The sequence below is a fragment of the Trichechus manatus genome, unplaced genomic scaffold, assembly GCF_000243295.1.
Source record: "Trichechus manatus latirostris isolate Lorelei unplaced genomic scaffold, TriManLat1.0 scaffold00049, whole genome shotgun sequence".
Lineage (NCBI taxonomy): Eukaryota > Metazoa > Chordata > Mammalia > Sirenia > Trichechidae > Trichechus > Trichechus manatus.
Genome location: NW_004443985.1, coordinates 7846929 through 7863156, shown reverse-complemented (window position 1 = coordinate 7863156; position 16228 = coordinate 7846929). Strand labels below are relative to the sequence as shown.

Genomic DNA, 16228 nt, shown 5'->3' with positions numbered 1-16228 from the left:
TATAATCTCATCATAGTGGTAGAGTTTACAACACATAAGGACATCACATCAGATAACACAATCATACAATACTAGGAATCATGACCCTGCCAAGTTGCTACACACATTTTTTGGGGGACACAATTCAATCCATGACAAATATACACTATAATATGTATTTATATATAATATTTGTTAGTTGGAAATATGTAATATTATAGTATCTGATAGATACTATAATACATATATATAATATCCAAACCAAATCCACTGCTGTCGAGTCAATTCTGACTCTTAGCTACCCTATAGGATAGAGTAGAACTGCCCCATAGGGTTTCCAAGCTGGTAAATCATTATGGAAGCAGACTGCCACATCTTTCTGCTGCAGAAAGGCTGGTAGGTTCCAACTGCCGACCTTTCGGTTAACAGCTGAGTGCTTTAACCACTACGCCACCAGGTTTCCTTATATGTAAATATAGTAGGTTTATGTGTATTTGGAAATTTCATTTTTATGGTATGTGAATATGTCTGCCTGACTTTAGTACGTAGTGTGTGTGTGTGTGTGTGTGTGTGTGTGTGTGTGTGTAGAAGTGTGAAGTGTGGAGGAGAGAGAGGCTGTCCCTTTTGCATAGCTTTCTGCACCACCAGGGCTTCTGGACTTGGTTGAACAAGAAGTATTACTGGATAGTTTTAATTTCCAAATGCAGTATTTTATATGGGATCCTAGATTTTTTTTTTTCAGGTTTTTTTGAGTAGCATTAAAATGCTTATATCAGCCTCTATTTTGATGTAATTTATTGTTATCAGCTTTTCATTGTTCTTTTTTCCCAATTAATTTTTTAAGTTGTCCTTTTTAAGCCTTATTCAAATGGATAGGGATCAAAGTTGTTAGCAGTTGTTGCTAGTTAAGGCAAAAGCTGAGATATGACTAAAACAGGAATTGTGTTTTCAGTTTAGGTGTGTTTGGAAGAAGTTTCGCTCTATGTTCTTATGAATTCTGATACCTTTTTGATGTGTGCATGTATCTCACTTTAAGTGGGAAGATACAGAGAAGCTCTAAGGAGTCGGGATGACATTTTCAGCCTTTGAACAACCCTTGGTTTTCTCCATGTGTTTCTTGTAAGTAGAGCAACAAGTAGTTTGTTCGTCTGATATGTACAGCATGCTCTGTTTATTGAAGGTTTGAATCAAAATGACTCACCCATCAGTTGTAGGAGACAGGGAGGTTAACGGGAGTAGTAGACCCAGCTGCAACTGCATGTACATAAATGAGCCGGGGTGATTTGGCTGTGTGGTAGTGGCTATTTGTTTATCTGTGAGTCTTTTCCTTTAGAGTTGACCTAGTAAAAATGAGAAGAGTTCTTGTTCCTCTGTCACTAATATTCCTTTGGAATTTGTATTGTTGTTTTGCTTAAACACTGATATGAATCTCTCTAATTGTAGTAGGCTTGACCATATCTTCATGTTTGAGTTTCCATGGTTTAAGTTATAAAATTGGCTATTTGTTTATTGTCATTATCTAGACAGTGTTCATATGTATCACTTGGTAGGATTGGATTTAGATTGTTTTAGTAATCCTAATAAGCTGTCTTTTTAAAAATACCCAAACCTGTTGTCATCAAGTTCATTCTAACTCTTAGCGACCCTATTGGACAGAGTAGAACTGCCCCATAGGGTTTCCAAGGCTTTAAATCTTTCTACCACATCTTTTTCCGGTGGAGCGGCTGGTGGGTTCGAACCACCTACCTTTCAGTTAGTGGCCAAATGCTTAACCACTATTCCACCGGAGCTCCTTCTTTTTAAAAATAAGTACTTCAGTCTGGCCCTGCTTTTGTTTTTTTGATCCAGCCACTAGATGGCAGGAATTTAAAAAACAAAACAAAACAAAACTCGTTGCCATTGAGTCGGTTCCAACTCATAGTGACCCTATAGGGCAGGGCAGAACTGCCCCATAGGGTTTCCAAGGAGCGGCTGGTGGATTTGAACTGCCGACCTTTTGGTTAGCAGCCGAGCTCTTAACCACTGTGCCACTAGGGCTCCGGGAATAATAAAAGGTAAATTGAAATGCCAGCTTCGGCTGGTAGTCTTAGCTGCTTTGTGCTTTACCTTGGTTGTTGCCTATTCCCGTTAGTGCAGAATTTGGGAGATGCAATACATGAAGTCTCCTAACTAGTGGGTCTTACATCTATAAATAAGGTCTGGTACCTTTTGTAGCCCCAGAGTGCCTAGTGATGACCGTAAGGGGGAAGAGAAGAACTAGAAAGCCTTAAATCCTTGAGGAATCATTGGTATTCTGAAACTTTGCTCATCATTATTGTGTTTTATTCTCCCTTTGCTGAATTTTACTCCTTTTAATTTCCCTTCTTTCCGGATTGTCTTATGCTTATGTTGGCATCCATAATTGGTTATTTCTGTTGGTGGCACTAGGGCCCTTCCCATTTACTAGGTGAATACATGTTAACCCGCCCAATTTTGATATAGTAGTTATATGTGTAAAATCTTAAACTATATTTTACAAAGAAATTCTTAGAAGTTATAAGTGACTATGCAAAATCTTTTTACAAAGTGTGTTAGTTTTAGAAGAGCCCGTTATTGAAATCCTTTGAAGAACAGAGTGGCAGACAGACTTCTGGGTGGTGGGACGTAACTTCCATGATTGTGTTACCTTATATAAGACTTTGTCTTACTAGCAGACTCATAGAGACTCCTTGCTGGCTTAATGGGGTAAATGGCCATGGTGGGGAAGCCCATATGGCAAGGAATTGCTGGTGGCCTCTGTGAGCTGAGGGTAGCTTCTGGCCAAGAGCCAGCAAGAAGCCGGGCCCTTAGTCCTACAGTCTCAAGGAAATGAATTCTGCCAACAACCTGAGTGAACTTGGAAGTAGATTCTTTGCCTAATGGAGCCTCCAGATGAGAACCCAACTCTGGTAGCACCTTGACTGCAGCCTCGTAAGATGCTAAGCAGAAGACCCAGCTAAGCTGTGTCTGAACTACTGGCCCATAGAAAGTGGGATAAAAATGTATGTTTTTTTAAGCCACTACATTTGTGGTAATTAGGTATGCAGCATTAGGTAACTAGTACAAACTCCCTTCATAAACCTTTCTTCCTGTCTCTGAATGTTACTACCTAACTTCTCTGTAGTCCGCATGTATTCATGAATTATTTATTGACTACTTATTATGTGTCAGACACTGCAGACACAGTGGTGTGTGAGCCCGATGGACAGGATTCTAGTTTAGTGGGAGAGAGAGGCATGAAACAAATAGGAATGATAAATGATGGGAAGGGGAGGAGTCGGTGTGTGCTACAGTGAGTGCCTCTACTAGGAAGATTTAATTAAACAAATATCTTTTCAGGAGTTTTTCAGCTTTTTAAAACTCATGCTTCCTACATTGCTTTTTTTCTGTCTCCCTTTTCCCCTCTCACTCTTTTTTTTTTTTTTTTAGTGTATGCCTGCTAAACTTGATCTAGCTTTATTTTCTATCAGTATTATAAAAATGATCCATGTGTATTCTTTTAGCTCTTGCATATACCTTTTCCTCTTTCTAGAACACTTCTTCTCTTCCTGCCTTTTTCCTCAATAATGCAACCAGATTTAGATTACCTGTCAGTTAGACAGTGAAACCTGTGAGAGCTGGAACTCGACCGCCTTGTTTTTTCCTGGTCTCACACATTCTCCACTTTTGACAGGGTGCAGACTTAATTAATGACTTTTCTATTGATCCTTTTAGTGGAAAATATTTGAATTTTCCTTCTCAGGTTTCTCCTTACACAGGTTCTGGCTTTTGCAGATTTTACTGTAAATGCTTCCCGTGAGTCCCCTTTGTGAAGACAGGTTTATACTGTTTACTCATATCTCCAGCACCCAGCACAGTGAATAAAGTAGGGCCTTAAAAAAACAAACAAAAACAACTTGTTTTGGAGGAACTGGAACTCTTAGGTGTTGCTGGTGGGAGTGTAAATGGAATAACTTTGGAGAGCTGTTTGGTATTTCTTTATGTCTCCCCTGTAACCTCAAAGTGAAATTTCTAGGTATTCACTCCAAGAAATGAAAACACATGTCCTCAAAAAAGACTTTTACAAGAATGTGCAGCCTTATTCATTATTGTCTGAACTGGGAACAACCCAGATCCCCTTCAGTAGAGTGGACTGCAGTGCTCATAAAATGGGATACTACTCAGCAATTTAAAAAAAAGAAACTGCTGCCCCATGAGTGAATCTCAAAACTAGTGTGTTGAGTGAAAGAAGTTAGATATGCGTACATAGAAAATAGAATGTGTGATTTCATTTCTGTGGCTTCTGAAAACAAGCCCAATAAATCTATGGTAATAGAAGTCACAAAGTGTTTGAGAGAGGGCGGGGAAAGGAAATTGACTGGAAAATTGAATGAGGGAGCTTTCTGGGGTGATGGTTTTGGATGATAGTTAGGTGTATGCATGCAATTGACAGAATTCATAGAATCTGTATATTGTATCTAAATTGTATTTCAACTTTTAAAAATAAAAAAGTGTATGAGTCAGGTGCTCTTTAGTGCCCTGTGTGTTCCCTTCTCCGCTTGATTGTACTTGCTTGTTGCTTTTCCCTCCTGAGAGATGGCCAGATGGTCAGCTCTCTGAGGGCAGGGGTCAAGTTTGTATTTGGTTCTTACTTAGAATTGTGTACTTGTGTGTAGAATGCCCAGGCTTATTGGCTGTGAGGTGAAAAGTTATTTGAGAACTATAATTTATTCATGGATTGATATCCATATTTTATGGTTGCATTTTCAAGAAAATATTTGCATGATTACAGAATCTTGTATTCAGTGTTTTTCTTTATGTAGCTTCTAGCTTTTTCTGTTCTAGGATGCACAAAGGACATCTGTTTAAGTGTTGGTGGAGTAACCCCACTCCATCTACTGCTTTGCCACCGTACTTTTGAGATGGTGCAGTGCTATATTTGTATACCAAAATTTAAATATCAGGTATTTTTTGTAAATGTGAAGTTTTATGTATTCATTCCCTTTAAACAAGTGAAAGCTAAATAATATTTTCTCTTGAATCTCTCCCTGACACCTCTCTTTGTTTTTTTTTGAGATAGAGCAAAGACACGAGGCCTGATTTACCTTTTTGATACAGAATCCCCTTAAGCACCACAATAATTTGAAAAAGAATCAAGGGGTTTGTCTCAGTCATCTGGTGCTGCTCTAACAGGAATACCACAAGTGGATGGCTTTAACAAAGAGAAGTTTGTTTCTTCACAGTCCAGTAGGCTACAAGTCCAAATTCAGGGTGTCAGCTCCAGGGGAACGCTTTCTCTGTTGGCTCTGCAGGAAAGTCCGTGTCATCAGTCTTCGTTTGGTCTGGGAGCTTCTCTGCGCAGGAACCTCAGGTCCAAAGGACACGCTCTGCTCCCAGCTCTGCTTTCTTGGTGGTATGAGGTTCTCATGTGTCTCTGCTCGCTTCTCTCTTTTATATCTCAAAAGAGATTGCGTTAAGACACTGATCTTGTCAACCTCATCAGTATATCCTCATCACAGTGAAAGAATTTACAACACATGAGGAGATCACATATAATCTCATCATAGTGGTGGAGTTTACAGTACATAAGGAAGTCACATCAGATAACACGGTCACACAATATTGGGAATCATGAGCTAGCCAAGTTGCTACACACATTTTTTTGGGGGACACAATTCAATCCATGACAGGGTTACACAAGCTTTTTGCCTAATTGGTGCTTTCCTTTTTGTTGTTGTCCCTGATGAAAAAAAATACTAAACTTTAAATGATTAAGGGCTCATTCAAATTCCTGAAACATAAGTATGGTCTGTTTGGTGTAAAGAGTTTAACTTAAAAGTAATGTGGTCTTGCCTTGTCTCCTGAGAAGATAACTCTGTTATGTGCTATTGAGTCGATTGCTACTCATAGCAACCCTGTATGACAGAGTAGAACTGCCCTATAGGGTTTCCAAGGCTATAATCCTTATGGGAGCAGATTGCCAGGTCTTTTCTCCCGTGGGAGCTGTTTTTGGGGTCAACCATTGTGTGCCACCAGGGCTCCTGTAGAAGATAAATTTAAACCCTTGGAATTTATTGAGAAATTGAGGTACCTTTGTTAATCCAGACCATACCTGACATTTGTGCTAATGAGTGGGGGCTGGCTAGACCATAAAGACCACCTGGTAGCTGATATCAACTAACCTCAGGAGGCATGATTTAATCTATCATGCATATGCAGTGAGGCCTCAGTCGTGACTACATTAATGATTGAGGCCAATCAAGGCTGTGAATAAGGACGTTCCGAGAGAGCTTCCTGATTGATGAAGGCAGCAGGGGCAGATTATCCAACAGGTAAGGTAAGCACAGTGCTTACTTACCTTGCTTACCAGATCATCTGTAGTGAACAATTTCACTACATGAGTAAGCACAGATAAGCCTGTGCTTACTTTGCTTACTGGGTCATCTGCCCCTATCAGGGATTGTAACTTTGAAAAGAGGCTTTGGTTCTTAGGACGGTGCTGTGGAGTTGGGAGAGAGACAGATGCCAGCCATACCAAGAAGCAGAATCTTCGGCGTGGTGAAAAAATGTGGAATTGTTCATTAGGTGACCTGGTAAGCAAGGTAAGGACCATGCTTATCTTGCCTTGGATAATCAGCCCCTGGAAGGGAGGGCGATGCCCCCCCCCTTTTTGGGACATGGACGCTCTGTGTTGGGAACCCTCCCAAGCCTCGCTCATGCATCTCTTCCTTATGATGATCTTGATTTGTGTCCTTTTACTATAATAAATCTGTAGTCATAAGTATATGGGTAGTCCCCGATTACCAGTGAGAGCTGTTGGTTTCCTGTGTCTTTAAGTGGAATTTGTCGGTGAGCTGGAACAGGTGCATATGGTTTTTATTTAGCCTACTTTATTGCAAGAAAACCTTGAAGGCTCTTCAACGATTTAAAAGCTGCACGTGCAGCAAGTGACGGTGATTGTGAAGACTGTTGGGAGTAGGGATGAGTAGGGGTTGGTTCCGTCTTTTCAGAGTGAGGGCAGATTTACATAACGTTAAAGTGTAAGTTCGAGTTGGCCGAAAGTCAGACGTTCTTAACCCAGGACTGCTGTGGTACTTCTGCAACTTCTGTGAGTTGTTCCAGCGAATTATCAAACCCCGAGTAGTGGGAGCTAGCAGTTGAAAGTTAGGGAGCTAGGGGAAAGCCCCCAGCTTGTGGCTGCCATCCTGAAGGGGTAGTGGGAAAACCCCCAGTTGGCCGCCAGCAGCTCAGAAGTAAGGGTGTCGTGTGGGCTTCTGAGTTTGTGGCTGGCATCTGCCTGTTTGGCAGTCTGAAGGATGGTGTCCTTTCACTTAATGAGCTCTGATCTAGCACCAGGTGGATAGGGGCAGAGAGAGAGTGTTGTGTGGGTGACTGATGCCACAGGTGATTGAGAAAGTAGGAAGGTGAGGATTTGAGTTATCTTTGCATTTTGGGGATTGGATTTCTGTTGATTTTTGTCCATGAAGTCTTTCCCAAAACTGCCCCGGTTGATCACAGGTGTAGTTTTTCCTGAACTACTGAACAAGATGACTCAGGGCTGATTTTTCAGTACGGATGATTCTAATTTGTTCTTGAAGTAGATACCCTTTCTATTGTGACTTACGTGATGGGGTTCTTCTAAAAATAATTTTGAAATTCTGCAAAATTTGTATGCACTCTTATGGCGAGAGAGTCCGTAGCTTTCATCAGGTTCTCAGAGACCCTCACCCGGAAAGGTTGAAAATCCTGTCTCCCCTCTGTTTCCTGTGGCACTTCGGCATTGTCAACTGCTGGTTTTGCCAGCTTTTCAGGAACGTAGCCAACCTTAAGATTGGTAATAAATTATTTCATATTGAGTGTTTACCTGTAGTTAACACTCTTTAAAGTGTATTTGATATATCTATTGGGCTCCTTTTCTTTACTGTTGTTTTTACTGTTTTTCTGATCTTTTTGGTTGCAGATCATCATTACTGGGTTCCATTGACTGGCCTCTGCCTCTGTGTACCAAACCATCCCAGACATAAGTATAAGATTGATGTTGTTTGTAAATATTTCCTTCAGCATACCTGATATTTGTTATGGAATCTCTGGTCAGAAATGCTTGTTCTCAACTATAATACCAGTTTTGTGGGGGGATTCAGTGTGCTTGGGAAGATGTTTAGGAATGCCAAAATCTGACACTGACTGCTTGCATATTCTTTCTGTCACCTGCTAACTTATTCTTTCCTCACTCTTCCTGTTCCTCATTCTGTTGCTGTTGCCTTGAGGTGGTACGTTTCTCTAAAACCTATAAAAAGATAAAATAGTATGATTCTTACCAAAAAAAATTAGTTTTGGGGATAAAACTGTATTTTAAGAAAATTCATGTTAGAATCACTGCACTTAATACCTGTACTTTCTTTTACTTTAAAAACACTGCCAGGTGTTGATATTACTTTCTATCAAAACTTAATTTGATTGAGGAGATGGCATTTTTTTGTCCTTTGTGTTGAGAGAGATGCTGTTCCTCCCTTCTCTTTTTTGCTTTGATTGCTGGGAAATGAAGTCAGATTTGAAGTTTGAACTCACAGGCTCTTATGACCTATGTTCTTTTTGTGCATTTTTATCTAGTCTTGACTTTTTTTATGTATACTTCTATCCTTTCATTTTTCTATCTTACTATTATTTTATTATGTATTTTTGTGGGAAAACGTGATAAATTAAGATACCGTATAGTTTAGAATTTTTAAAAGCACTGATTTTGTGGACTTTTATTGCATATCTAAACTATGGTAAAACAAATGCTTTTTGTACTTTCTGATACCTTCAACATTTACTCAACATTCAACAAATATTTATTGTGTGATAATTGTGTGCCAGACACAGTACCATGTGTTAACGATATAGGCAGAATTCTTGTTGTAATGGAACCTTACTTTCCAGAATGGCAAGCAGACAAGTAAACAAAAAGAGCAAGATAATTTCCGTTATGTTGTTGGTAGTTGCCACTGACTCGATTCTGACTCATGACGACCCCATGTGTTACAGAGCAGAACTGCTCCATAGGTTTCTTGGCTGTAATCTTAACGGAGTCCTTGGTGGCACAAACAGTTAAGTGTTCAACTACTAGCCGGAAAATGGGTGGTTTGAACCCACCCAGTTTCAAACCCACTCAGAAGTGCACCTCAGGAGGTAGGCCTGGTGATGTGCTTCCGAAAGGTCACAGCCTATGGAGCAGTTCTACTTTGTTCACACAGGGACTCCATGAGTTGGAATTGACTCATCTGTAACTGACAACAGTCTTAACGGAAGCAAATCGCCAGGCCTTTTCTTCCATGGTACTGCCGGGTAGGTTTGAACTACCAACCTTATTTAGCAGTCAAGTGCAAACCGTTTGTGCCTCTGAGGGGTCTAAATTTCAGTTATAAAGGCTGTGAAAAACTTAAGTAATATGCTAGCTAATGGCTGGTGTGTATTTATAGGGTATACATGTATAGGGCCATTGCTATAAATTTGAAGTGAAAGAAGGTGTTTTTGAAGTGACAGATGACAAGAAGGAGTTAACCCTGTGAAGATCTGGATTAAAAGCATTCCTTCAGGCCAGGACCAAGCTTGGCATGTTGGAGAAACAAAAGTAAGGCCACTATGGCCAGGATGTAATGGGAAAGATAGACAGTGTTAGGTAGGGCCAGATCAAGTGCTGAGATGGGTAATTGTAAAAATTAAATCCTTATTCAGATGGATTTTTAAAAAACAATAAAATGGAACAGGAATTCATTTGACTGCAGCAGATGTTTTTCATTTCTATATATAATACTGAATGGTTTTGTGAGTTATATAGAAGATTGATGAAAGATTTTATAGGCCAAAACATAGAGAGGGACCTAAGTAGCATTGAATAAAGTGTATGGAGTGTGCACTAAATGATAGTTTAATTAAACCAGTGCTACTATTTTTATTATTCTCTACTTGAATAGTATATTTCTATGGAAAGACTAGTTTACCTTAACAGAGTGGAAGTTAAAACATTTTTACACAGCTCATAACCTCACTCTAGCACTGAATCACATTACTCAGGAGACATTCATGGAAAAGATGTTTTAAAATTGGATCATATATAAAATATTCTAGAGGAGCTTTAACCGACATTTACTGGACTTACTATATGCCAGAGACTGTGCCTGGTGCCGAGGTAGGAAGATTGATTCATTCATGGCTTGCCTAGAGGCCAGATGATATGAGATAGACTCCTGACTTTGCAATTCATAAGTTGAGCAACTTTGAGCAAGTTACTTAACTCCCTGTTTGTTAGTCTTCTCAGCTGTAAGTTGGGAATGAGTTGTCCTGAAAATTAAGTGAGTTAATACAAGTGAATATAAAATAAAACAGTGCATGATACGTAGTAAGCACTCTTTAAATGTTCACTGTTTGTTGTTATTGTTACACACTTAAGATGACATTTCTGCTTTCAAAGACCTTCTAATCCAGTGGAGGAGGCAAATAGGTACATTAGTGCTATTTAGTATGTTGGATGGTTTGGAAGAGATAGAAGGTAAAGAGCAGGATACAGCAGAGTTATAGACTCTTAACCAAAAAGGATTATTGTTGTTCGTTGGCCATCTTGTTGACTCCGAATCATGGCGACCCCATGTGTGCAGAGTAGAACTGCTTCATAGGGTTTTCAAGGCTGTGTGTGACCTCTCAGAAGCAGATTGCCAGGCCTGTCTTCCAAGGCAACTCTGGGTAGGTTCAAACCACCAACCTTTCAGCTGGTAGTGGAGTGTTCAACAGTTTTTCCACTCAGTGATCCTCATCTGAAAAGGAGAGTTAAGGCTTAGGACAAGGTGTCTTTTGATGTAGGTCTTGAAAGATAGGTAGATAGGTGTAGGGGGAGGATAGGGAAGGGTAATTTACTCTTCAGGCAAGAAGATCAGTTTGTGCAAAGGTATAGGAGTATGCAACAGCATGAACAGTATGTGTTCAGGGAAGAGCCAGAATAGGAATATAAGGTGAAAAAGAGGTAGGTAGGCAGGGGCCGCTTCAGGGTGGGGATGGGAAGGAAAAGGGAGCCTTAAAATGTTGGAATTTTATTCTGTAGGTTTTGGGAAACATTTGAAGGATTAATGTAGAAAGATTAAAGAGTTTGTTTTAGAGATAAGAATGCCATATTTTTGGCATTCAGAATCTTAGATATTTCATTAATATTAGTAGCCTCTAAGTGCTTGAGAAACACTTATGTTTTTACTCAGCATAATTGCCTTATATGATAGTTTCTACTGTTATCTCTGTCTTACAGATGAAGGAACTAGAGCACAGAGAATGTAAGTCACTTGCTTAACCATGGTCACATAGCTAGCTAGTAAGCATAGAACTAGGATTCAAACCCAGGCAGTAAATTCGAGAACCCGCGCTCTTAACCTCTAGGTTATACATTCTCTCTGGCTGCTCTCACTTATCTTAGTCCTCTGAAGATGCTAATTCTTATTTCTGTTTTCTGGTATCGGAGCCCTGGAGGCACAGTGGATAAGAGCTTGGCTGCTACCCAAAAATGTCAACAGTTTGAATCCACCAGCCACTCCTTGGAAACCCTGTGGAGCAGTTCTACTCTGTCCTATAGGGTAGCTATGAGTTAGAATTGACTTGACGACACCGGGTTTTGGTTTCCTGGTATTAGTTCTTCTGTTTGTTGATTTTGATGCTTAGCTTTCGTAATGCTTACTTATCTCAAATGTTGGATTTTTGGATATACGCTTTTTTTGGATACTTGGTAAGTCTGTGTTTAAATGCTATAAAGCCTGAGTCTAGGGATTGTGGGGGCGAGGACCAGGACTTGTTGGATTTCCTGTTCTTCCTCTGTGTGTCCAGCATTGTTTGGCTCCTTGACTCACTACGTGTAGTGCTTCTACCTCAGGCAGATACCTGTGATGGCCTGCTTTCCTGCTTGTCAAAAGTAGGAGAAGGGTATCCACCTGCCTGGCTGTTGCTAATGCTATTACTTTGAGGTTTGCTGCAGGCAATAGCCACTTTACATTAAACATGGACTATCCCTGGAACTGCTCCTATGGTGTGCTGTTTTCTTCTGCTTGTGTTTGAGCTGTGGTTTCTTCAATTTCATTTGTCTTCTTTCCGGGATTCATTATAAATTCTCATTCTTCAGGGTCATATTCTTATTTTACTGTGCTATTATGGTTTGTTCTCTTATGGGTTGATTTTTGTTTTGTTTTGCTTTTTAAATGGTATTATAATTTCTTCTTTATCCCTATAGCTTGTGGGGCTTTAGAATTGGAGCTGATTGTGCCAAGTGTGCTCCTTCTATTTTGATGCTGTCTCCTGTCAGTGGTTCTTAATCTTTTGGGGAGTCATGCATGGGCTTGTTTCACCATTTGATGAAGTTTATGGACCTTGACCTTCTTTTATATCCAGATTTATAGCCCTCTCCCACCTGGACTCTAAGCAACGGACACATGTTAATTTGAACATGACTGGTTTTGTAGGTGTGGGGTTTTCTTTTGGATGTGGGAGCTTTGTTTTGTTTTTTTGTTTTTTGTTTTGTTCAAGGTGTAATCATACTCTTAAAAATCTGTTGAAGTTTGAGAAAAGTTGTATAGAATATGTAGCCATAGAGTTACATAATATAATACAAATACACAGAAAGATAGAGCTATATCTTTCTAGTAAGCAGTTTTTTAACATTCCTTTTTTCCTCTTTTTCTCTAGGTTTAACTATAGATCAACACATCATCTTGCTTCTCATGGGTTCTATGAATTTTTAAATTGGTTTGATGAAAGAGCATGGTATCCACTAGGAAGAATAGTAGGTGGTACTGTAAGTATATTAGCAATTATTTATGTTAATCAGAACAGTCTATAGTTAATTGATGAAATCATTAATTGATAAGGTGGTGGTAGAGATTCTTGAAAGTTTTGTATAGTTACTAATATTTTTTCTGTGGCTAATTATCTAATAATAATTAATTAGGTTCTTTCTTGAACCCTCTTTCTTCCTCACCACCTGTTTTTTTGGATTATCTTACATTAGCCACTATTTCTGACAACTCATGGGGTCTACTGCCACACAGTGTATCTCAAGTAGGGGTTATTTATGTGTTTTTGTGTTATTTTTCGTAGCAACTCAGTTGAAAATAATCTGTTGGAAGGAGATAGAAATTTAGAATAATCAGATAATTCTGATTTTCTAGGTTCCACATCTTCCCTAAATAACCAAAAGCAAACCCACTGCCATCGAGTCGATTCCACCTCAGTGGCTCCGTAGGGTTTCTGAGGCTGTAAATCTCTGTGGAAGCAAACTGCCACATCTTTGTCTCGAGGAGCCTCTGGTGGTTTGGAACTGCTGACCTTTTGGCTAGCGGTCGATCACTTTAAAATACTCCAGATAATTGAACAGTGATTGAATATAGTTCATGGGGAATTCTGATGACCAGAAGATGACATTAAAAAAAAAAAAGATTAGGATTTGGAATGTAAGGAGAATTTTGAAGAGTTTTGTCAATTTTATTAGGTTTTTTTTTTAAACTCAAAACTTTTGACTCTGCTGATTATTACGTGTTTGTTTTCTGTTTTATTTCTATTTGTTATTTCCGTCTTTCACTTTTTTGAGTTTATTTTGATGTTCTTTTTCTGACTTCTTGATTTGCTCAATTTTAATCTTTCTTCATTTACATACGCATTTTAAAGGTATAAGTCTTCCACTAGTCACTGCTTTAGCTGCGTTCCGTAAGTTTTTTTTTTAATATTTTATTGTGTTTTTGGTGAAAACTACACAGCCGTTAAGTTCCCATTCAACAATTTCTATGCAAAATGTTCAGTAATATTGGTTACATTCTTCATAATATGTGAACATTCTCAATAGTTCCATTCTAGTTGTTTTGTGTCTGTTAATCTAGTTTCCCTGCCCCCTTACATTCTTATCTTTGTTTTAAAGTAATTGCTGACCATTTGGTCTCATACACAGATGTGTTTTCAAAGTGGCACAGTACTCACAGGTGGTATTCTTTATTTTGGTTTAAAGAGTATCTCAGGGGAATAATCTTGGGGAGTCCTCCAGTCTCAACCAGTCCAGTAAGTCTGTTCTTTTTTGTTTTGTTAGGAGCTTGAGGTTCTGGTCCACATTTTTCTCCCATTCTATCAGGGTCCATCTGTTGTGGCCCTGATCATGAATTCCATAAGTTTTGATATATATATGTAGTATTTTCATTATTCTTTAATTCAAAACATTTTAATTTCCATTAAAATTTTCTCTGACTCACAGGTTATTTAGAATTATATTTAATTTCCCAGCATAAGGGGATTTCTTAGTTATCTTTTTTTTTTTTAATTTCTGCTTCAAATATATTGTGGTTAGAGAACAAATTCTGTACATTTCAGTTCTCTGAAATTTATCGAGACTTGATTTGTGACCTGGGATATAGCCAAAATTTATGAACATTCTCTCTGTTTTTGGAAACGATGTGTTTTCTTTGTTGGTAAAGTGCTGCATTTCTAGTTAGGGGGATCTTCTATGTCTTTGATATAATAGCGATGATAAAGGCACAGTGAGAGTGGTCGTGATGGTCTCCAGTGTGCAGGTAGAGAGGATCTGAGTATTGAAGGCGAGGTGTGGTAAATGTCTATTACCTGCAGTTCTTGTGGTGCTAATCCTGTTATATACTTTATCGTTTTAGTATTTGATGACTGTAGTTGCTGTGTGTGGTTTATAGCTTTTTTTTTTTTTTTTTTTCTTTTTTTACAGTCATGGGGTTTATTAGGGAAGTAATAGGTTACAATTTGGGTTCAGGAACACTCGTACAGTTCTTTGATCAGGACACTCTCTTCTCAGCCATGCCGCAGGCAGGTCTCTCTGGCCCTTGGCCCCTCGTCCCCTTGAGCCTCTTGGGCTGGCCCGGCCTGTGCACTGTTCAAGCAAGTGTTACAAATCTCTACTGATAAGTGTCCAGAGGCAACCCACTCCACCAGTAAGCCTCAGCTCAAAGATGTTCAGCTGTCTAGCTCCATGGGTCAGCACAGCCACTTGCTCTGTGGGCCAGGAAGCCCACTGCACCATCTCCTGTTGCTCTGCTGGTTCTGCTGCCTCTATTTCTCTGCCGCTGCTTCTCATTGTCTCTCACCATCTCCTGTGTTATTGCTCTCTCTCTCTGACTCCTGCTTCTAGGAGGTTCTCAGCGCAGGAATCTTGGGTCCAAATGACGGGCTCCACTCTTAGCTCTTCTTCTTGGTGGTAGCCAGGTCCCACTCTGTTCTGGGATTGGCTCTCTTTTAAGCTCAGCTAGGAGGCAAAACTGACCAATTCCCTCATTAGGGTTTCATACACCTTAGTTACATTGTCCAACCCCAGCAGGGTTCCATGCACTTTATTTGCATTAGCAGCAAGCTGTCCAATTCCCTTGGTGGTCCACAGGCACCTTATTTGCAGAGTCCCACCCAATCATTGTATGGGAGTCACAAAGACTATGGCTAGAAGATCCATATTAAGTAATTTATTGCACCCCACCAAGCAATGAAAATGTTTGTGAAAATTTTCCTTTTCCCTCTAGTTCTAGATGATGATGATGATAATTTTTGAGCACTTTAATTATACCAAGTACTGTTCTGTCTATCCATTTACCTGCACTGGCCAGCTCCCTGGGTGCCATTTGTTGGCTGCTGGTGTTGCTTTTTTCTGCTTCTTTAGATTTCTTCCTTACCTCTCATCACCTCCCCCTCCTTTCTCTCAAATGCCTGGCTCCGTCTACTGTCCTTGGTTCTTCCTGAAAGGCTGCAAAACACCGCTGGACTGTGAAAGTGCCTCCCAGACCCTGCTGCCACACTGGGGGGACCCCCGGGGCTTTTTTGTTTGTTTGTTGCTCTGATTTGTTCTGTTTTGATTTGTTTGTTTTCTTTTTCTTTTCTCGGCTTGGGAGCCCCTTCTAGCCAGGCAGTACCATGTGGCTTGCAAGCTAGCTAGTCCCTTACTCTGTGCCAGTTTATAGCTTTTTATCTTGAATTCATCCTCAACAGAAGCTTGTTTTCTGAGACTCCTGGTGCCCTGGGATTTGGGGCCTTCCATTTCATAATTTTTCTCATTTGCCTTTGCTGGAGCCTTTAGGGATTTCACTGGCTTTAGGGGAGTTTTTAGAGGCCATTTCTCATCTTGAGTTTTCTTATACCCAACGTCGTTGTAAACGTGGAAGCCACATTCACACATGGAAATGGCTTTCTTCCTTCTCCTGTAGTGTTTTGTTTCTACTCAGAGCTCTGGAAGAAGGCAGACTTCTTA

The 16228-nt window shown here is 39.8% G+C and overlaps 1 protein-coding gene across 6 annotated transcripts in view; it reads left to right on the top strand.

Annotated features, from left to right (window-relative positions):
• Positions 1 to 16228, top strand: part of STT3B (STT3 oligosaccharyltransferase complex catalytic subunit B) — a 103983-nt gene that overhangs the window by 24331 nt on the left and 63424 nt on the right. For 5 of the 6 annotated variants that reach the window (XR_002824278.1, XR_002824277.1, XR_002824276.1 and 2 more), the window contains exon 2: positions 12673 to 12781. Coding sequence is in view for 1 of the 6 variants with exons in the window: in XM_004377356.3 (XP_004377413.1) it covers positions 12673 to 12781 (109 nt within the window). In the remaining 5 variants the exon portion in view is untranslated. Of the gene's footprint in view, positions 1 to 5908; positions 8001 to 12672; positions 12782 to 16228 lie in introns of those variants that run through there. The other variant, XM_023732251.1, reaches the window with a different exon arrangement.